This window comes from Canis lupus, chromosome 5 (assembly GCF_048164855.1).
Source record: "Canis lupus baileyi chromosome 5, mCanLup2.hap1, whole genome shotgun sequence".
Taxonomy (NCBI): domain Eukaryota; kingdom Metazoa; phylum Chordata; class Mammalia; order Carnivora; family Canidae; genus Canis; species Canis lupus.
Window position 1 is genome coordinate 77055387 of NC_132842.1, and position 22946 is coordinate 77078332.

Sequence of the window (22946 nt, forward strand, 5' to 3'; positions counted from 1 at the left end):
TTCTCCCCTTACTACACTACATGTCATACAGTACGCTAAATTAATTTATTTTAACCTCCAGGTAGCTCTTGGCTGATTGTTTTCTGTCAATGGTCTTTAATGGAAATATAGATTTCTTAAGCCTGATTTATGCACTCAAAAGCTTAACAAGGTCGTTCTTTTACAAGGTAGGGAGGTCTTTTTCACCTTCTGCTTTTGAAAAAAGGAACAAAACTCATATACTATTCTTTAATAAAATATGTAGGAGTAATATGAAAAATATTCAAAACCCTGTGATGATTTAAGGGATACCTCTTAACAGTATAAAGTCAAAGGGAGATAGAGAGAAACTCCAAAGTACTGCATAAGCAGAGAAATAGGAGAAAACCAAATATGTGATATAAACGCTTAAGAAGGGATCCCTGGGTGGCGCAGCGGTTTAGCGCCTGCCTTTGGCCCAGGGCGCGATCCTGGAGACCCGGGATCGAATCCCACGTCGGGCTCCCAGCGCATGGAGCCTGCTTCTCCCTCTGCCTATGTCTCTGCCTCTCTCTCTCTCTATCACAAATAAATAAAAATTAAAAAAAAAAAATAAACGCTTAAGAAATGATGAGAAGCGAAACAAAAAGTGCTTAAATTAAGTAAGGGAACAATGTGTCTCTTGACTTGATGAATGTTTAAAGATGAGGTTGCTACTTTCTCTCTAATCATAACACACTGAGTATTTGGAGAGTGCCTACTTCTCCAAAGACAGGTAACAGCATCATCTTTATTAGTGATATTCTAGAGCAATTCTTTCACCATTTTCTTAAAAACAACACACATATAAATGTTTACAGCTAATTTTCTATCCAGGAGTGTCTCTGATTAGAACATATAAAATGCCATATTCACTTATTTCTTGAATTCTTCTGGCCTAGGACTCTGTTTCTGACAGTAGCACAAAGACATGGAACAGCAGTCAAGTACAGTTGTTATCCTCCATGAGCTCAAATTCAAAATGGAAAATGAAAATATACAAAAGCAACTTTTTCATATCACCTTGATTTTGGCACCACTGCACTGCGCAGGAGACTTCCTTCTGTTTTCATTCCCACCACACACACACACACGCACACACACACACTCCTCAAGTCTGAAGCAGAGATCCTTAGTACCTGTATTTGCACATCTCTTCTACAAGTCAAAAATAAAATCTTTGGTTTATCTTACATAGCAGCCTTTCAGTTGCCTTCTAATAAACCTTTCACAGACCTGTTAGGTTATTATCAAAGAACAGTGAAGTATTTTAGTTTCAGTCACTAGAGGATGATTTCTCATCTTGACTCAAATTCTCAAGAGATCACTCTTCCAACATCTTAAAAGGAAATCTATGATGTCTTTCAAATATTTTTATCTGACAAGCATGGAAGGCAGGATCACTGATGTGTTGTTCCAGGAACATACTGAACAGCTGATTCACATTTTGACTTTAGTTTGTTGAAATCACATTCAAATTAGTAACTTTGTAGACAATTTGAGAAACTTCTAAGTCTTCTGAGAAGCAATGATTTTTAAATAAAAAATCAACTTTACAAAATGTAATAAAAATTTTACCAAAGCTATAGAATGAAAGTGACTGCCAAGCTACTGGGTTCAAGCAAATCTGACAAATTAGCAGAGGAAAAAAACAAAACCTTAAAAGTTTAAATCATCTTTGAACACACGAGTTTCCACTCTATTAACACCTCAGTTTAGTTTATATTTTAAATAATCTCACTAATAAAATGTTTACTGAATACCTATTCCAAAATTGCCAAGCACGAGTAGAAAGTTGAACACGGTAAGTACCTATTTTCAAAAGGCTTACCATCTAATTGGGGAAAAGATGAAAAATATCCAGAAAGAAACTCCCCCCCCTTTTTTTAAGGGAAAAAAGAAGCTAACACAGACTTAAGGAATCAGGGAAGGTTTTCTGAACAAATCCGGAGATTTGGCAGGTCAAACCACCAGCATGGTCCAGAACACTTATAAAAAGCAAGAAAAGCACAGAGCTGGTATGTATGGAGAACCACAGAGTACTTGCAGATGTGGGAGAGCAGGATAGGTAAAATGGGCCTCTTTCAGTGTCAAAACCTAAACTCGATCTTAATAGTTATGGGAGTAGAACTGTATGATCTGTCACAGAAAAGCAGCAAAACAAGTGATATTTTAATTAATCTAATCTGGCCACTTTGTACCAGACAGATCAAAGGGAGAATGTGATCTAGATAAAGGAGATCCAAATGAAAGATTGCTTAAATAATTTAGATATGAAGTAAAATTCACTAGAATAAAAAGGTAACAATGAAAATGGATAAGGCATAACAAGTCAAAGAAGCTGTGCACAGAAGATACATGACTTTAAAACACTTGATCAAAGGGCTAAGGGATGTTCAGGATTGACTCCCAGGTTTTAAGTTCAGAAATGGTAATGCAATGGACACAATGGGAAATTTAGGAAAAATTTATGTGAATTAAATTAAATGGAAATGCTCTTTACTTAATTACTTATTCTTTAATTAAAGACTAGAATTCCAGGGGCACGTGGGTGGTAGAGTCAGTTATGCAGCTGACTCTTGATTTCTGCTCAGGTCATGATCTCAGGGTTCTGGGATAGAGCCCAGTGTCAGGATCAGTGCTCAGTATGAAATCAGCTTCAGGATTTTCTCCCTCCCTCTGCAACCCACCACCCCACAAAATAAATTTAAAAAAAAAAGGGCCAGAACTTCAAAGTTAGAATGGGACCAAAACTTTAAAATAACATGGAGGTAATAATAGGCTCAGAGAGTTTGAAGCAGTTGTAAATGTAGGACTATAATCTCATAAGGAAAGTCACAGTTTCAAAGAGGAATTGGTCACCATAAACAAATGACCAAAAAAGTTTAATTTTTTTTATTTTTATTTTTTTTATTTATGATAGAGAGAGAGAGAGAGAGAGGCAGAGACACAGGCAGAGGGAGAAGCAGGCTCCATGCACCGGGAGCCCGATGTGGGGTTTGATCCCGGGTCTCCAGGATCGTGCCCTGGGTCAAAGGCAGGCGCCAAACCACTGCGCCACCCAGGGATCCCCAAAAAAGTTTAAATAACTGAAAGGTAGTGAGTTATGAGGGCTATCACCACTTTGTGCTGCCTTCCAGTCCTCTCTATAGTGATAGATAGCTTTAACATCCTCAAGTATACTGCTCTTGATGTATCTCTTTTCTAACTTTTTGACTATGATTCTGGACAGAATAAAAAATGATCTACAACAGTTCAAAATGCAAAGGGAAGTAAATTTAGATCACAGAGACAGATAAAACTAGCCTGAAGGAAAGCCTCAGGCATTCCTTTGAAGCACATCAGAGCTATTTAAACACAAGCTAACCTTGGGATCCCTGGGTGGCGCAGCGGTTTAGTGCCTGCCTTTGGGCCCAGGGCGCGATCCTGGAGACCCGGGATCGAATCCCACGTCGGGCTCCCGGTGCATGGAGCCTGTTTCTCCCTCTGCCTGTGTCTCTGCCTCTCTCGCTCTCTCTGTGTGACTATCATAAATAAATAAAAATTAAAAAAAAAAAAAAAACACAGGCTAACCTGACCAATTCTCTTCAACAAAATTATCCAGAACGAAATCTGTGGATTCCAATTAGAATTCCAACCCTAGTTTACAGTGTCAATAAGGTCTAGAATGTAGGAAAACGGCGCTGCTTAATGTAGGAGCCTACCTAGAATTTCCTCACTTTGACTGGAGGAGCTGGAACACTGCTGATTTGCACCTGAAGACAACACTGGGGCAGAAGTGAGAAACTCGTAACAGAAATCCTATACAAAGTAAAAGCCCTATAAACTAAAGAAGAAAAACAAAGCTTTTAGAAGCCAAAGGGAAGAATTAACTTTTTAACATGCTATTTCCTTCCACATTCCATAGTAGACATTTTCCTCACCTATTTTGTTGTAAAATCTTGGTTTGTAGTTCACTCTTCAAAATGTTCAGGAGAAAGTCTACAATTTATATGTTGTCATGTTGCTCAACTACCAAGCTTAAAGCTACCAAGCTTGAGTTGTTAATATAAAGCTTACTTTTCCAGTTTATTCACCTGTTTTTTTAAAGTTAGTTTACATATGTATGCATTTATGTATGTAATCTCCACACCCAACATGGGCTCGAATTCACAAAGAAAACAAGTCTCATGCTCTTCTGACCAAGCCAGCCAGGCACCCCTCACCTGTTTCTAAAAAGGCCAATACTGAACATTACCCTGAACCTATTAAAAAGAACCATAATAACTTTTCACAACTGATAACCATGAGAGAATTTCAATAAGAGAATCCCTTTTTTCTGCTCAAGCGAGTTTCTCAGAATGCTGGCCATCTACATCTTCTCAGACCATGATTAGAGGCTCTTCCCATCCTCAGTATGATTTGAGTACAAGGAAGGAAGGAGATACAGCTTCTTAGGCATTAATCACATATGATCTTCTATCTTCACATATCAGAAGATGCAAAAAGATAACAAAAACAAAAACATAACTCTATCTTCAAATGTTTAAGACCTGTGTGATCAGCAAATACTGCAAAATGTTAACATTTGTTATATCTCAATAGTTGATACACAGATTTTGATTAGGTTATTCTAGAAGAGAGAATCTAACATTAAAAAAGTACCAACATTTGCCATTCCTAGGATTTAATGCACAAAAACTTAAATGATTTTGCAAATGACATGCTACTAAAAATGGGCTACCACAAATACTTCCCACTTTCCAAAAGTGATGAGTATGTATGTCAACCAACAACTTACTCTCATTTTTTCCTGATAAAATGTCAATCCACCCTATTGCTAGATCAACTCTATGTTTAATACATATAAGATGTTTGTACATGAGGGTGGAATTCCTATTTTCTCATTTGATCCCATACCAAGCCCCATTCTGCAGATGAGAAAATCCTCATAGCCCAAGTATCCTGTTCTTCTATTATACCAAGACCACACCAAATAAAGGATGGTAGCAAAAAGAATTCAAGGAAACTATACAAATAAAATTCCTCCACTAACCAAACAACCACTTTGTCTTAATAAAAAAACAAAACAATCAGTGAAATGGAATCATCAAAAGCAGCTCAATCTGTCAAAGACCGAACATGAAACTGGTAGCATCTGATTCAATGGTTATCAGCCCAAAGCAGTAACCAGTTAAAAATCAAGGATATTACTGCTTTCAAAAAAGCCTAATTTAATTCCTTCATGTTTTAATGTAAAACCTCCAAAACCCAATTTTTGGAAAAACATATAAAAACAACTTGTGGATTCTCACCATACTTTGAATATACTTTTATTGTACTGTTTCTTCACTATAGACAATTATTAAATCTGTAACCCTAAAGTGGACTATGAATTCTCTGCAGTAAGACCTAGTCTTCAGCTCCGAACCCACAGAATCCAGCAACATGTCTGGAACAAAGCATTGTAACTTTAGAAGTAACGTGTGGAATAAAGTCCATGAAGAACTGCCAAATTTGGGGCAATGTTACTTTGTATAGAAAATGTCTCTAGGGCAGCCTGGGTGGTTCAGCAATTTAGCACCACCTTCAGCCCAGGGCGTAATCCTAGACACCTGGAATCGAGTCCTACATCCGGCTCCCTGCATGGAGCCTGCTTCTCCCTCTGCCTCTGCCTCTGCCTGTGTCTCTGCCTCTCCCTGTCTCTCTCTATGAATAAGTGAAGTAAAGAAAAAGAAAGGAAAGGAAAGGAAAAAGAAAAAAGAAAAAAAAGAAAAGGATAGATGTCTCTATTTCTTTTTTTTTTTTAATTTCCCTTCCCAGTACATGGCTCAGTCGGTTGGGGCATGTGACTTGAAACTCGGTCGGTGGGGCATGTGACTCAAAGCTATGAGTTCAAGCCCCACGTTGGGTATACAGATTGCTTAAAAATAAAATCTTAAAAGAAAGGCGGGGGGGGGCACCTGGATGGCTCAGTGGTTGAGCATCTGCCTTTGGCTCAGGTTGTGATCCTGGGGTCCTGGGATCAAGCCCTGCCTCAGGTTCCCCACAGGGAGCCTACTTCTCCCTCTGCCTATGTCTCTGCCTCTCTCTCTCTCTCTGTGTCTCTCATGAATAAATAAAATAAATTAAATTTAAAAAAATTTCTTCCATACAACCTTTTTAAAAATCCTTCCAGTAAACCAAGGATTTAAGATCTACTTCCGGGCAGCCCGGGTGGCTCAGCGGTTTAGTGCCACCTTCAGCCCAGGGTGTGATCCTGGAGACCCAGGATCAAGTCCCACATCAGGCTCCCTGCATGGAGCCTGCTTCTCCCTCTGCCTGTGTCTGTGCCTCCCTCCCTCTCTCTCTCTCTCTCTCTCTGTGTCCCTCGTGAATAAATAAAATCTTTAAAAGAAAAAAAAATAAGATCTACTTCCCTCCTACTCTTCCTGCCTCTCTCTCCAAATTTTTATTCTAAAATGTGTTATCTAAGAGTTATTTCACCTTCTATTGGATTTATATACACATTTATATCTCATACTAGGCCATAAATTATGAGTGCGGGGACCATGTACTTTATAGTGATACATATCTTGGCCCATTTTTAGTTACCACTCAAAATACAAAAATTGTGAATTAACCTAGATTACCTTTCCAGCCTGTGACTTTTTTATCCTTAGCCCTCCAGGAAATTATTCTGGGGCACAGTGGCAAATCAAAATACTGAAATGATGCTATACAAAAAAGAGGGGGGCTAGGTCTGCATTCTAAATGTTACACATCATACTTCATTCAATGAGAACTCAAATGATTTCAGGCACTTATTTGATAATAGGCCAAAATGGCAACATAAACAACTCTGTTAGGAATGAATTTCCCAGCAACCTCTAGTAAATCTACAAAAGAGGGCCTCCTGCTGGGTATGCAGGGTGTAATAGAAAATTCTATAATCCTCCCAGTGGAGGTAATGGAGTCCATTCTCATGAAATCTAAAAGCTACTCCTGTTATATGATTGTTCTTGAAGGCAAGCAAAAGAAATCAGAGAGAAGAGCCTGGGATAAGCTACTTGAAAATAGTTATGGCACAGTAAACAAAATTATTCACTGAACTCTGACCATAACTATCCATGCTGCTAAACCTAGGACTTTTACTGACCACAATCAGTATGACTGCCTCACACAGGACCCTAAAGAACAAGGAACTAAAAAAATATAAAGCCCATTATACAAGTATTAGGACCACTGATTCTTTTTTCTTTTAATGTAAGGAAACTCATCTTAAACTCTTCTCTGGTCAAATTCTAGTATACTAAGTTCTAAAGGACAGTCCAAAAGATTCTGCCTTTTAGATTTTTGCCGTACTGAATAAGCAATTCATAAAATATTAAGTCATCAATCTTTTGTCATAAATATTTTCATTATAACAGTATTTGTGATCAAATTTCATTGCATTTTAAACTAAGTTCTTCTTCCTATATACACATATTTTGTGTTATTTTCTAGAATTTAGTAACTTTTACTAATTCATGTTGCATCTCCTTTCATGTGATTTTTTAAAGTATTCTTTCAACCTACAGTATGACTATTACATGAACAGTGCCCCCCAAATTATTAAAAACTACTTTTTGTCATGCCAATCTTTCACATCACTACTGTAATCTGTTCAACAGCTTATATCTCTTTCAAACACACATACCACACACACACACACACACACACACACACCCAAAATTACCATGCACAACAGAGAGCAAGTAGGTTCCCTTGTTTACATTCTTATAAGTTTTTATATGCTCTTAAAAAAATATAAACAGGGAGACAAAGTGATTCTTCCTATAGGCATTCAATAAAACAGATAATGCAGAACTGTCATCAATCAACTAATCATATCTAACAAAATTACCCAATGATTTGAAGAGCTTCATTAGTGTAACAGCACATCACTGAGGCTGGAAAAATGGTAGATACACATACATATGTATGTGTATATATATATATATATAGATACACATACATATGCATTTTTAAACATACTTCTGATATCTCTTTTGAGAAATTCATTAACCTGAAGAAAGCTTAAGAAAGGCATCCTAATAGCCCATTTCACAATTCATTTTACTATTTTAAAGCAAGTTTTTTAGTCTTAAGCTTACACAACTAAGCTACTTCTAACCCCAAATATCTGCCTAAACCCAAGTTCCTAAACAGCTATCCAACACAAAATTTAAATTCAGAAACTACTAGTAAGATTTTTCTGAAAATTTTCAACTGTTGTAAGGCAGTGGAGGGAGAAAAAATAATGTTTTTGCATGAAAATAAAAAGCTAAGCACTAGCAAATCAGCTAATATAGTATAAAACCTCTTTGAGGAATAATCAAAGGCATAAAAAGTTAACAACTGAACCAAGAAAGGAAAAAAAAAGCAACTCTCTAACAGAAGGTTATTTAACAGGGGTGTTATTCTAAACCAGTAAAATCCAACTGAGAATTTTTACTCTATTTTACAGATGCTCCACTATTATGTGATACCACTCACTAATAACCACTCAATTCCAAAGACTTTTCAAGGTTCAGTTGGCATGACTTTAAAAAACACTTTTATCTTGTTAGAAGAGGCACTAGGAAACCAAATAAATCCATCATTTGTTAAATACATTCAGAAGTGCACAGTAAATGTAAAATACACAAAAACATTTAGGAAAACAAATCATTTTAATTTTAAATATAAGCAGCAATATTTAGTATGAAAAATACATTATTTACTCATGTGACTACTACAGGACAAGCTACATTCAGTTATCTAAAGCAGGCAAATCGAAAAATAATTAAGCCACACAGAACTTCTTCCCAATTACATAAATCCAAACAAAAAATCCAAACATCTGGTTACCATAAAAATTCAACTTTAATATTGAGAATAGTTTTCCAATGACCAAAATTCACTAAACTCGATTATCAAAACAACCTAAATCATCTCTCCAAGCCAGTCTCTTTTACTCCTTTAGTTCACTCTTATAGAGCATATCAAATTGATCTTTACAAAAAATATATTTTGGTAAAATGCCTCTCACTCAAAATACCTCAGTGCTACCCTGGCAATTCCTCCCAGTGTTTAAAGGACAAGAAATTCAAATTCCTTAGCCTGGTAACAAAGACTCCAACCTTCTTTTCTGGCCTCCTCCCAGAATTCTCCTAGAGGAATCTTCTCCAATAATACCCTCTGACCCAACAGACTTCAGAATACCTTGTGCTAACAAAATATTCTTAAGAATAACATGGTGGAAAGCCAAGCAAAATTTTCTAAACAAACTTAAAGGATGGTAAAAATAAAATATATTCAAACCTTACTTACATATTTTAAGAGAGTAAGTTAACCTCTTGTTATTACCTAAAATGATTAAGATAAAGATTTGGCAAAGAACAAGTCCCACATCTTCTCTCAAAGATTTTAAGATACCTATATGACAATGATTCTATTCAATTTTTTAATAAAAACTCAAAAGAGCTGGTTCTGGTAAGACAAGAGATTTGGAAACCCTGGACAGTTTTCAAACAAACTCACTTGACAATATTTTATGATTCAGTATTAGGGCCCAATCTATTTCTAAATTACACAGGTCAGTGTGTTGCCACTACTTTCCTGGGGCAAATACTTCCCCAATTCACGCTGGAAAACTTTTTTTAAATTTCAAGTTGTTTTAAAGGAAAAATAACTTTATTTACATAATCACAAATAATATATTGCAAGTTTTGGCTGCTTTCAACACATCTCTGAGCATTGAAGATAGTCTAAACTATCCCCCCAAATACTAAGATAACTTATTTAAACCACTGGATAAAAATTTAACTACAACATAATAGCATAAAGACAGTTCCCCAAATCCTACATCTCTTTGTTAAGATACTTACTTCTTGGGGCAACAGTGTCTGACATTAATGGAAAAACAAACAAAAAAATCTCTTTCATGAAAAAGAAAATACCAGTACCAGGTTTAAAATGTTCAGAGGACAAAGAAAATGTGTATCAACTTGGTACCAACTTCAGACAGCTGTCTACCAGAAACACAACTACACACACAAAAAGAAGGTGAAGCAGCATCTAAACTATCAGATCACCTACTGAAGAATACTCAGAGCCCTTGAAACAAGAAATCAACAGCCTCTTGAATTATGACGGATATCAAGATTTATCCCCATGTACCTCATTTAGCAAGTCTACAACAAAGGCAGAAGAAAAGAAAGGCAAGAATCACAGAAGAATACAGATGAAAAGGAATAGAGAGAATCAAGGGAGAAGTTGGAGGGAAGGACAGAAAGGGATGACAGCTAAATGTAAAAGACTAGAAAGAAAAAAATGTATCCACAAAAAGAAATGGGGTGTTTTAAGGTATGGAGAAGGCAACATTTGTCTCAGGGACATTAGTCCCAGAGGTAATAATAGATCACTGCCAATAACTGCCCAAGAAGTCATTTTAATAAATTTTTAAACATACTTCTGGTATCTCTACTGAGAGAGAAAACCATTCTTAGAAAACCCCATATTCCTGAGATAAATTGAACCCAGAATCTAATCCTTTTAAGATGTTCTCAAACTGTGTTTTTATTAAACTTTATTATAATTACTGAAATTATAAATTTTAATTTTTGAGAGTTTTGGCCAGAATCTCTAGCCAGAATTAATCTCTTTGTTAAGTTCTAAATCTAAATTTAAATTAACACCTGACCTGTAATTCTCTCAAGTAATACATCAGTAATAATCTTTAAAAAACAAACATCTGGGATCCCTTGGTGGCGCAGCGGTTTGGCGCCTGCCTTTGGCCCAGGGCGCGATCCTGGAGACCCAGGATCGAATCCCACATCGGGCTCCCTGCATGGCGCCTGCTTCTCCCTCTGCATATGTCTCTGCCTCTCTCTCTCTCTGTGTGACTATCATGAATAAATAAATAAAATCTTTAAAAAAAAAAAATAAAAAAAAAAATAAAAAACAAACATCTAGTGATTTATATAACATCACAGGGGAGAACTCCCCCCAACCCTCCTCCCAACACCACCACCCAAAAGACTGAAACAAAAGATAAACCTCTCAAATATGTCAGTATCTGGGTACCTATGAAAGTCATGCAAGATATTAAAAGATGGGATCTGAAACAAAAAATTTTGTTTTTAAAAGATGCAGGACTAAAAGAATACAGAGGTAAGTGGACCTGGAGCTATCAGAAATATAAAAAGTATTTTAAAGAGAAGAACTTAGTAGAAATTCAAAGTTGAGAAGAGTTCATGAAATACCATCAAGAACAGATGATATGCAAAATTAATTAACATTCTACTTTTGTTTGGTTTCTTCAAAGGAGAAGGGTACTCCTAGGCTGGGTCTCTCAACAGGACTTAGTCTGAGGGAATATTAGTGAGAATTCTTCAAAGATGTCTGAAGCTCTGAAATCAAGACTATATAGTCTCCAATCTTTCCACTGCCATAGGAAGACTGTGTAAGTTTAGAATTTCTTCATAGCCCTTTCTCCTACCATTCCTTTGATTGGAGGACTCAATATTAAACAATAACAGGCATTAAACCTTTTCTTTTTGACCTCGTAATCTTCCATTTGTTCACTACGAAATTGTTCTCAAAACTGATCTCACTCTGAAGGTTTTATCAGAAATTATCTATGTGGTAAATGCATAATTTAACCAGAATAATTTCTGAACCATTCTATCTACAAATTCTGAATCAGAGATAAATCTGAGGGGTTTGGTTTTTAGATTTGGCTTTCTGTATGTTTTAATTATTTCTCTAACTTTCCAAGTGCCTTAGAAGGCTACTATCCTTCCATTACCATCTTTTACTTTCCTTCTATATCCATACAGACACACACAAAATATCAGTACCACCGTAATATGGATGCATGTATGCGTGTGTATATGTATACATATATATATACACTACAGACATACGACCAATATCAGAGTATAAACCAAAGATGAAGACATAAATAACACTGTGAAATAGGAATTAATCCATTTATTATTTCCAAGATAAAGTAAAATTGGTTGATTACTATAACTCACCAGATGGTTCTTCAGGCTCGCTTTCATTTTCTTCCTCAGGTGGGGCTTGAGGGGGTGGTGGGGGAAGCTTCTTTTCTTTCTCTGCTTTAGCATTTCTCTCTTCTTCTGAGTAATACTCATCTTCTGAGAGGTTGGCCAAGCTTTCATCCATCTCTCTGTACTCTACCTATATGGAGATTATACCAGGGAAAGCTAAATACAGTGAACATCTAAAACCAGGGACTCAATTTGGAACCATCAGTGAATGTGAACTACCTTTAAGCTTCAAATTGTAAGGGATATAAGCAAATAACAAGGAACAAGCTCATTCATAAAAGGCAGCTATTAAAGACCAAATCTTGGGGCATCTGGCTGGCTCAAAGAGCATATGACTCCTGATCTCAGGATAATGAGTTCAAGTGTGGCCCATGTTGGATACAGAGATTACTTAAACAAACTTAAAAAACAGAACAAAAAAACCCTAAAATCCCTCATGTAACAGTCTGGAATCAGTTCAGCTTTAGCCCAATCTATCAATTTTACATCACAATACCGACATCTAGATCAACGAATCTGAGGCTCTCTACAACTCCTAAGAACTCTTTTAAAATATGCACATGTGTATATATGTAGGTTTGTATATGCATATGTATTCATATGTATGTATACATCATGTTTACACACTGAAAGTTTCAACAAAGACTAAAATAGCCATGAGAGGGGCACTCGGGCGGCTCAGCAGTTTGGTGCCGCCTTTGGCCTGGGGTGTGATCCTGGAGACCCGGGAACGGGTCCCACATCGGGCTCCCTGCATGGAGCTTGCTTCTCCCTCTGCCTGTGTCTCTGCCTGCCTCTCTGTCTCTCTCATGAATAAATAAAATCCTTAGAAAATAAAATAAAATAACCCTGAGATAAAAATATAGTCGACTAGAAAAACAAGTCTGTCTAATACCAAGCCTGTACTTCTACTATTCCATCGAAAAAACAACAAAATCCCAGAAACCAAATGGGGAGCAATGGCAGGTAATAAAAACTGCAAATGGCAGCATTCACACTGAAACTATGAGAAAGTACATTTGCTTAAAAAATAACCAATAACCTAAGACAGTTGAATGATGAAAGAAAAGAATCCTTAATACAACAAATTACATGAAACAGAAATGGAGACTACAGGCCTTACTTAATAATTAATTCACATAAAGGAATTATAAGGAGAGAATAAGGTAATAAAGGTTATAAAGGAGAGAATCAGGTAATAAGATTATAGAGGAAGCAATCTTGGTGAATGTCCTACTGGGTGTAAAGCAACTTATAGGGAAGATTAATGTGGACCTGTTTGCCAAAATGTGTAATACAGTATTACAAATAGTCACCAACCTTAGAACACTAGCAAACTATCACTGTGGTTCCCACCCTAAAAAAAAATTCCAGGAAGCCATAGCAACAACAGCTCTCTACTTCAGAGTCAATGAAAAGATAAAATGAATGAAATAAAAATTTGTTAGATATGGAGACAGAGCAAGGACAACATGGTTTCCATATGTAACACACCTAATTTGTTAGGTTTCTGGAATTAATAGTCCTGTGGATTACAGCAAATGTAATCTACCTTAATTTTTGAAATGCCTTGGAAATAGCTCCATTTGGCTGGCTGCTTTTATATTTGGCCTTTATTGTTTTTAAATGACATGAACACAGGTAAAAAAGATTGTCAGAAAATGGAAACAAAAATTAAAGATAAATTAAACAGTTCTGACCCACGCTCTCAAATTCTTATTTAAGAAATGAATGATACTATTCATCTATCAAATACGGAACACTGATTACATGGTCACAATGAAGAAAACAATTATGAATGAGAGTCTCCCTGCCCTTAAAAACTGAAATTCTAGCTGCAAACTAATGGTCCTTATTAGGTAAATCATCTCATAGAAGGACTTTACAATAAAACTTCCAGAAATCTAGATACTAAACTTTGCCCTATTTGACTGAGATAAACTGTAGGAACAGACCTCAGGACAATGCGCAAAAAAGCAGCAAGGAGGGAAAAGTTTCAAAGAGCTGGATACAGGGGCCAGAAAATATAATAAATGTTTAGAGTATGCAGTTTCCTTTCTTCTTTTGGCTCTCAACAGTGCTTGACCCCTCCCTACCCAAAGATTCAGCCCTTTAATCCTGTTCATCAATCTCATCCATTTAAATCAATAATCACTTAAGTGCCTACCATGGAACTGGGTCATGTGCAAATTCTGAAACAATAATGTAAGATCCTTTTGGATCTTTCCAAAGGATGTTCCACAAGACCAATACCCTTTGAAGGCAAAAGGAATCCATGATCAAGTCTCGGAAACACTACATTTTTTGCAGGCTCCTTCTAGGACAATCACAATGCACATTAAAATTACTGAGAACTTTTGAAGCAAAACCAATCTTTTAAACATCGTTTAAGCCAGTCTTTTGATGTAGTAGCTACTAAGAAGGAATAGAGTTCTTGGTTTTCAAGGGAAAAAAGAGATTAGAAAGATACCTAGAAGTAGGAGCAAAAATATCTAAATAGTTAAAAAACATTGATAACCAGAAAAAAAAATGTGTTTCACAGAATCCTAAGATTCTTCAGAATTTCATTTAAATATACATTTATATGTGTTAAACCAAACAATAATCCTTTGGAGACCAACAACACATGAACTTGTACTGCTTGGATACTAAATATGGGTTAGACCTAAGAATGCAATTTCTTCTGCAATCTGTTCAACCAAGAGTGTCCTGAGATGACAAGACAAGCTAAAAAAACAACCATCTGCACTACTTATCAATAGCTGGATCTAATCAAGCATTGGGTCTTCACAATACTTCATAAAACAAATAAAATTGGATTCTGAGACTGAAATAAGACTGTAACTATTAAGCTTAATCTCCATTCTCAAATGTGGTTCTATTAAAAAAAGCCTCATTTTCTCAAAGACTGACAACTAAAATAAAGGTTATGGGGTGCCTGGGTGGCTCAGTCAGTTGATGGTCTGCCTTTGGCTCAGATCGTGATCCTGCTGTCCTGGGATCAGCCCGCAGGCATCCCAGGCATCAGGCTGCCTGCTCAGTGGGGAGCCTGTTTTCCCTCTCCCTCTGCCCCTGCCCCTACCTGTGCGCGCTCGCTCTCTCAAATAAATAAATAAAATCTTTAAAATAAAGATTTTAAGTTTAAATTTAATATAAAACAGGCAAATACGGGCAAGCCTCGGTGGCTCAGCGGTTTAGCACCGCCTTCAGCCCAGGGCCTGATCCTGGAGACCAGGGATGGAGTCCCACATCAGGCTCCCTGCATGGAGCCTGCTTCTCCCTCTGCCTGTGTCTCTGCCTCTCTCTCTGTGTCTCTCATAACAAATAAATAAATAAAAATCTTGAAAAACAAAAACAGCCAATACTACTTTATTTTGAGATTTTTGCATAGTTTTATTTTGTAGGGATCCCTGGGTGGCGCAGCGGTTTGGCGCCTGCCTTTGGCCCAGGGCGTGATCCTGGAGACCCGGGATCGAATCCCACATCAGGCTCCCAGTGCATGGAGCCTGCTTCTCCCTCTGCCTGTGTCTCTGCCTCTCTCTCTCTCTCTCTCCCTCTGTGACTATCATAAATAAATAAATAAAAATTAAAAAAAAAAATTAAAAAAAATAGTTTCTCTGCTAAATAAAAAGTTAAACCATCTGAAAGTATACAAAAACTCTAAAAAATAAAAGAATAAAAAACTATTCCTCTGAGAAAAGGAATGGATACTCTGAACACAAAGTAGTGAGAACCTCTCACCTCTAAGTAAAATCCTCAAAGACTTTGAAGGTTCTACAACTACTACAACCAAAAATGTCCAATAGGCAGCTATAAATCAGTAGGGTAATTATTCTTACCTTTACACAGATGACTCTGAAATTTACACCTCTAGTCTCTCCCTTCTCTTCCTCACCCTTGCTACAATGATTGAATCACTTTCCAATCACCTTAAAGCTCCAGTCTTTTTGTTTTAAGCTTTCTTCCTTTTAATTCACCTAGGGCACAACTGCCAGACTGATTTTCCAAATATGTGATGTTTTCAGATAGTTTACAGGAGAATACCAAATTTTTCAAACCAGCATATAAACTTTCTGGCTCTAATGAGTCAGACTTACCTTTAGCCGTTTTCCAACACACTAGTCAAAAAGTCCTCAATGTTCTAGGGATCCCTAAACTCCCTAAAAACGATTCCCACCATTTTTTTCTATTATTCCAATACCTAAAATTCAAGGCTCACCTCCTCTGCAAATTTCCTAACTACTCTAACCTTCCAAATATATCTTTCCTTCCTAGCACTTAAGGTCTGTACTTAATAGTCTCGTGCAGTACTGTCTGATGCCATTTTCTGTAATAATGGCAATGTTTTGCATTTGTGCTACCAATATGGCAGCAGTAGTCACCCGGGCTATTTAAATTTAAAAGTAGGGGCACCTGGGTGGCTCAATGATTGAGCGTCTGCCTTTGGCTCAGGTGATGATCCCAGGGAGTCCTGCGATAGAGTCCCACATCAGGCTCTGGGCAGGGAGCCTACTTCTCCCTCTGCCTATATCTCTGCCACTCTCTGTCTCTCATGAGTAAGTAAATAAAAGTCTTAATTTTTTTTTTAAATGTAAAAACTCAGTTTCCTCAGTCATACTAGTAACATGGGCTTAGTGACTACCATACTGAATAGCACAGATCTAGTGTTTGGCTCTCTATAATCCGGACAAGACTCTACAACCCAAACACTACTGATCCTTGCAATTTATCTTGCTCCTAGAAAAAACGTTATTTCCAATTAAACTCATCTGTCATCTGCCAATTGTTCCCAATGTTCAATTGTCCACTCCGGACTCCCTACAGCTTCTCAAAACACCCTGCATAATCTGTCAAGCATGTTTCATTTCTTCCCTCCACTGGTCCTACTTAATTACTGGGCACTTTATTCTAAGCCAGACACTGCAATAAGTGTTTTGTTTACATTGTACCTAAACCTAAAAATCTTACAAGACAGGTTTTATTTTCCTGAGGAAAAGGAATCATAGGGAGAAAAATTAACTCCTCTTCCAGAATATTTTTCTAAATTCTGTGCTTTTTCAAGGCCCAGTTGAAGGCCACCATTCCTGAAGCTGTTTGGTGTGTTCCTAAAGTCCCAATCCAACTTAATTCCAAACTTGGGGATCCCTGAGTGGCTCAGTGGTTTGGTGCCTGCCTTCAGCCCGGGGCATGATCCTGGAATCTCGGGATCGAATCCCACGTCGGGCTCCTTGCATGGGGCCTGCTTCTCCCTCTGCCTGTGTCTCTGCCCCTCTCTCTCTCTGTGTCTCCCATGAATAAATAAATAGGATCTTTAAAAAAAAAATTCCAAACTTTAAATATTTTGCTATTATGTTAGCATACACAGAGGTGATTTTCTTCTGAAGCTTAAGCTTTAGGGACCTCCCAATTGTATGGACCCTTTCCAATATCCTGAACCTTGTTTTAGTTATATAATTATATATAACACCTGTATCCAAGTCCCCTATAGAATCTGTATCTATAGATACAGATATACCCCTCTGCATATACCTCAGAACTCTTGAAACAAGGCCACTCTATACTAGTCTCAGCTTGCTTTTTCTTCCTTTAACGGCTACTCTATCCCTTGAGGTTTGTTTCCCCCTGGCTCCTAAGACTAGCCAGGGACAGGTTAATTTCCCCAGTTCTTTACTTTCTAGTTGCTTCCCCAAAGAAACAGGTAATCTACTTTTCTTTTTTGGAGTTTCAGACCTAATCACCATGGAAAAACAGTATAACAGGAATTAAATCTGTATAGGATAATTGCAAAGACAAATCTTACGGTATGTCCCAAATTGATCTACAGATTCAAGGCAATCCCAATCAGATTGGGATTACCTTTTTTTGTAGAAACTGATAAACTGATTCTAAAATTCATATGGAAATAGAAGGGTCACAGAATATCCAAAACAATCTAGAAAAAGAAGAGCAAAATTGAGAATTCAAACTTCCTGATTTCAAAACTTATTACACAAAGTGACAGTAATCAGGACAGTGTGGTACTGGCTTTGGAACAAAAGTATAGACCAATGGGACAGAATTGACGATCCAGAAATAAATCTTTATGTTTCTGGCCAACCAACAAGGGCACCAACCATTCAAAGGGAGAAAGAATAGTCTTTAATAAATTGTGCTGACAAGTGGATATCCACATGAAAAAGAATGAAGTTGAACTCCTACTTCATACCATATACAAAAATTAACTCCAAAATGATCACAGATCCAAACGCAAGAGCTAAAACTATAAAACTCTTAGGAGAAAACACAGAAGTAAATCTTCGTGATATTGGATTAAGCAATGGTTTCTTGGATACAACATCAGAAGCAAAAGGAACAAAAGAAAAATAGATAAATCAGACATTAAAATAAAAAAACTTTTGTTGGGCAGCCCGCTGCCGCAGCAGTTTAGCACCACCTGCAGCCCAGGGTGTGATCCTGGAGACGCAGGATCGAGTCCCACATAGGGCTCCCTGCATGGAGCCTGCTTCTCCCTCTGCCTGTGTCTCTGTCTTTGTGTGTCTCTCATGAATAAATAAATAAAATCTAAAAAAAAAAAAAAACCTTTTGTTTTATTTTGTTTTGTCACTATATATAAGGAAATCTAACTATTCAACAATAAAAAGACAACCCAATTTAAAAATGAGCCAAGGACTTGAACATTTTATCAAAGAAGATATACAACGAATAACCAATAAGCATAAGATGTTCCATATCATCAGTCATTAGAAAAACATATCAAAACCATAATGAGACACCATTTCACATCCACTAGGATGACTATAATAAAAAGCATCAAGACAAGAATATGGAGAAATTGGAAACCTTATATACTGCCAATGTAAATGTAAAATGTCGTAGCTAACGTGGGAAAGCGTTTGGCAATTCCGCAAAATTTAAAACACTAAGGCTCCTGAGTGGCTCAGTCAGTTAAGCATCTGCCTGAGGCTCAGGTCTTGATCCCAGGCTCCTGAGATGTGTTTCTACCTTGTGTCAGGCTCCCTGCTCAGCAGGGAGTCTGCTTATCCCTCTCCCTCTGCACCCCCGCACCCGCTCATGGTCTCTCAAATGAAACCTAAAAAAAGGGCAGGGAATGGGGTAATCAGGTGATGGGCATTAAAGGGGACACATGATGTAATGAGCTTTGGGTGTTAATATGCAACTGATGCATTACTGAACTCTACATCTACAACCAATGATACACTATATATTAACTGAATTTAAAGAAGTTAAAAAAAAAAAAAGACACAAAAAAACCACTGAGATACCATATGACCTAGTGATTTCTACTTCTAGTATATACCCAAGAGAACTGAAAACCTATGTTCACACAAAAACAATACACAAATATTCATAGCATTATTAACACCCAATAAGAGGAAACCCAAATGTCCACCAAATGATGAATGGATAGGGACGCCTGGGTGGCTCAATGGTTGAGCATCTGCCTTTGGCTCAGAGTCCTGGGATTGAGTCCCGCATCAAGCTTCCCACAGGGAGCCTGCTTCTCCCTTTGCCTGTGTCTCTGCCTCTCTGTCTCTCATGAATAAATTAAAAAAAAAAAATGGATCAACAAAATGTGGTATATCCATACAATGAGACATTATTATGCCACAGAGTTGTCAAGTACCAAATGGAAATACAACATAGATGAACCTTGAAAACATACTAAAGCAAGACACAAAGGCCACCTATTCTGATTCCATTTATATAAAACGTCCAGAAAAAGCAAATTCATACAGACAGAAAGTAAACTAGTGGTTGCCAAGGGTGGGGCTACGGGAGAAGGGGAATGACTGCCAATGGTACAGGTGTCTTTTGGGAGTGGTGAAAATGTCCCCAAATTAGAACTGACTGTGGTGGTGGTGGCAAAACTTGTAAATACATGCTAAAAACCATTCAACTGCAAAACTTAAAAATCGTAAATTTTATCACATGATTTATCCCAACAAACCTGTTTTTAAGAAACATCGCATGGTTTCTGGCCATTCTTTATTGTATTAAAACAGTAAAACAGGGATCCCTGGGTGGCGCAGCGGTTTGGCGCCTGCCTTTGGCCCAGGGCGCGATCCTGGAGACCCGGGATCGAATCCCACGTCGGGCTCCCGGTGCAAGAAGCCTGCTTCTCCTTCTGCCTATGTCTCTGCCTCTCTCTCTCTCTCTCTCTCTCTCTCTCTGTGACTATCATAAATAAATAAAAATTAAAAAAATAAATAAATAAAAATAAAACAGTAAAACAAAAACCCGGGCAGAGGGCTTGTGCCCTCTGTTTCATTTCGGAGAGTTGGGAGTCTCCAACCTGCGTCTTTTCTAACCTAGGCTCTGGTTAAAGCCCCCAAAAGCCCTTCCTCCTTTTAGCGCGGGGTTTTTATTCTTAGAGAGCGATCTCTCCAGTGGGCAGTTGAATCTGAGGGTTCAGTCTGGGTGATGCTCATCTCAAGAAGTTCTCCATACACCCCGACTTGGCGTATCCATTTAAAAAACCATATACAGACAGGAGACTTATTATATGCATAAATTACACGAATCGCACGATTTTAAATATTTTAAAAGCCTTAAATCTCCAGAAAAACAAAACAAAACAAAACAAAACAAAACAAAAACCCCAAATCTACAAAGTCTGTGCCCGAGTACTGCCTTAGTGCCCTGCACAGTTGGTGTCCCATGTGGTCCTTTGTCTGAGGCGGAGGACACCTCATCACAACAGAAGCGTTAGATTCCAGTTGCACCACTGGACTTAAGTTGTGGGACTTTGGGCAAGCTGCTTCAACCGCGCGCCTCAGCTGACTGATGTCCTAAAACAGGGTCAACGACACCTGCCCATCGCGTGTTCGGCAAAAAAAAAAAAAAAAAAAAAAAAAAAAAAAAAAAAAAAAAAAAAACCACCGGTCAGTGACGCCCTGGGCACGGCATCTGGGCACCCAGAGACGCGAGGCAGCCGCCGTCGGTAGATACTGCTCCGTGACGAGTCTTTTTTTTTCTTTTTTCTTTTTCCCCTTCCCGCGTACCTGCGCTTTGACTAATTGATATTAAGCCCCTTTTCGCCAGTTTCCTCATCTGTGAAAAACCTACGTCAAAAAAGATCGTTGAGAGAGAATAATAGGGGAGGGGGAAAAAAAAAAAAGAGGAAAACTAGCAAAGAGCGGGCCCTTAAAGCAACGACAATAACAACAACAACAAACGTTCCTTTCCGTCAGCCCCACGCGCGTGCAGCTCGGACGCCCGCAACACCGCCCGGGGCCTCCGGCCGTGCCCGTCTCCAACGACGCCAGCCCGACCCCACGTCAGGGAGCCATGTTTCCCAGGCCAGAGAAGAAAAGGGGTACAGACGTTAAGGGCTCAGCCGCCCCTCCGGACGGCCGGGTCCGCGCACAAAGACGGCATTCAACGCGGCGGAGCCCTTCCCCTCCCTCACCTCACGCCGGACCGCCGAGGTGGGGGCGGCCGGGGGCTGACCGCCTGGACGGCCCGCGCGGTGCGGCGGGGGCGGGCGCCCGTGTGTGTGTGTGGGGGGGGGGGGGTCGCGCCTCACCTTCGCTCGCTTGCGCCGGCTGGTGCGTCGCCCCTCCGGAGTCTCGGCGATTCCCGTTTCCATGGGGGTCGCTGATCCAGGCACGACGGTAGGCCCGGCTTGAGGCCCCGCGGACCCCGGCGGCTCGGCCAGGCCCCCGGGGGGCGACGCCCGCGGAGGCTCCTTCTTGCGCGGGGTGCGCTCGCCGGCCACCCCCGGCCCGGCTTCGGCGGGGCCCGACAGGCCTGCGGGCGGCGCGGCCACCTCGGAGCCGTTCTCCGCGCCGCCCGCGGCCCCGGGGCCGGCCTCCGTCCCGGCGGCCGCCGCCGCTGCCGCCGCCGCCGCCGCCGCCGCGGCCTTCTTCCCAGACAACATCTCTGGCCGCCTGGCCGCCGACGGCCGAAGGGGCCGCTCGGTCTGTCGGTCCGTGAGTCCGGAGCCGCCCCGCCGCACCTCGCTTCACGAAGGCAGCTCGCTGCCAACCGCGGCCGCGTACGCACGCGCTGAGCGCGCTCCCGCCGCGTCCGGACAAAAAGGCCCGGAACGCCCACCGCCCCGCCTTCCCCCGCTGCCATAGAGCGGCGTCCTCGCGGCTAGAGCGGCAGCGCCGCACGGAGCACCGCACTCCCCTAGAGCGTCGCCTTGGCCTTTGGAGTCGGCCTCGGCACCTTCCCGGCCCTAGGCCTTCTGGGCCAGACTGCACCTCCGAGGGCGACCATCCCCTCTAGAGGCGCGCCTGCATCCCCCCCCCGTAAATACGGTTTCATTCATTCATGCATGCGCGCATTCATTCATTCGTGTACTCATGCGTCAGTTCCACCAAAATGTATTAATGCTTACGACGTGACGAGGGTTTAATTATGAAGTTTTTTGTTTGGTTGGTTGGTTTTTTGTTTTGTTTTGTTTTGTTTGGGTTTTTTTTTTTTTTTGCCTTCAAAGAGCTTACAGTCTAGTGAGGGGAAAACATTGAACCATTAACTGGTAAATCATCTTGTTGCAGAACTGTCCTGCTTGAACTGGGGAAATCTTGGACAGCAAATGTGTTTCGTGGCAATAAAATGGATAGAAATTAGGAAATCCAGGTTTGAGCCCAAAAAGCCCAAGTTTGGATTGCTGTTTCATTCAGGGCGGTGTTCATGCTCTCCCTTGTGTCTGGACCCCCTTCCCATTAGTTCTCCCTCACTCACACCTCCTCCCACTCCCTGGGTCTTCCATACATAACAGCCCTTTCTACTCCAGGTTAGTTCACTCTAATGCTGCAGGTGGCGGTGGTGGTTTGTTTGTTTATTTATTTATTTATTTATTTTATTTTTTTATTCCTCCAGGACTCCTTTAGTGACCCAATACTGGAACAGCTTGTGTTC

General features: G+C 39.6%; 1 protein-coding gene across 3 annotated transcripts in view; it reads right to left on the reverse strand.

The window, feature by feature from the left end:
- The window catches only part of KDM1A (lysine demethylase 1A), a 61963-nt gene extending 39900 nt beyond the window's left edge, over positions 1 to 22063 (reverse strand). The window contains exons 1-2 of one of the 3 annotated variants that reach the window (XM_072827891.1): positions 21604 to 22063; positions 12021 to 12186 (exon numbers count right to left, since the gene is read on the reverse strand). In XM_072827891.1, coding sequence (XP_072683992.1) covers positions 12021 to 12186; positions 21604 to 21957 — 520 coding nt within the window. In that variant the 5' untranslated portion in view covers positions 21958 to 22063. The remainder of the gene's footprint in view (positions 1 to 12020; positions 12187 to 21603) is intronic. The other 2 variants (XM_072827889.1, XM_072827890.1) reach the window with 2 other exon arrangements.
- Between the last annotated feature and the right edge of the window lie 883 nt (positions 22064 to 22946).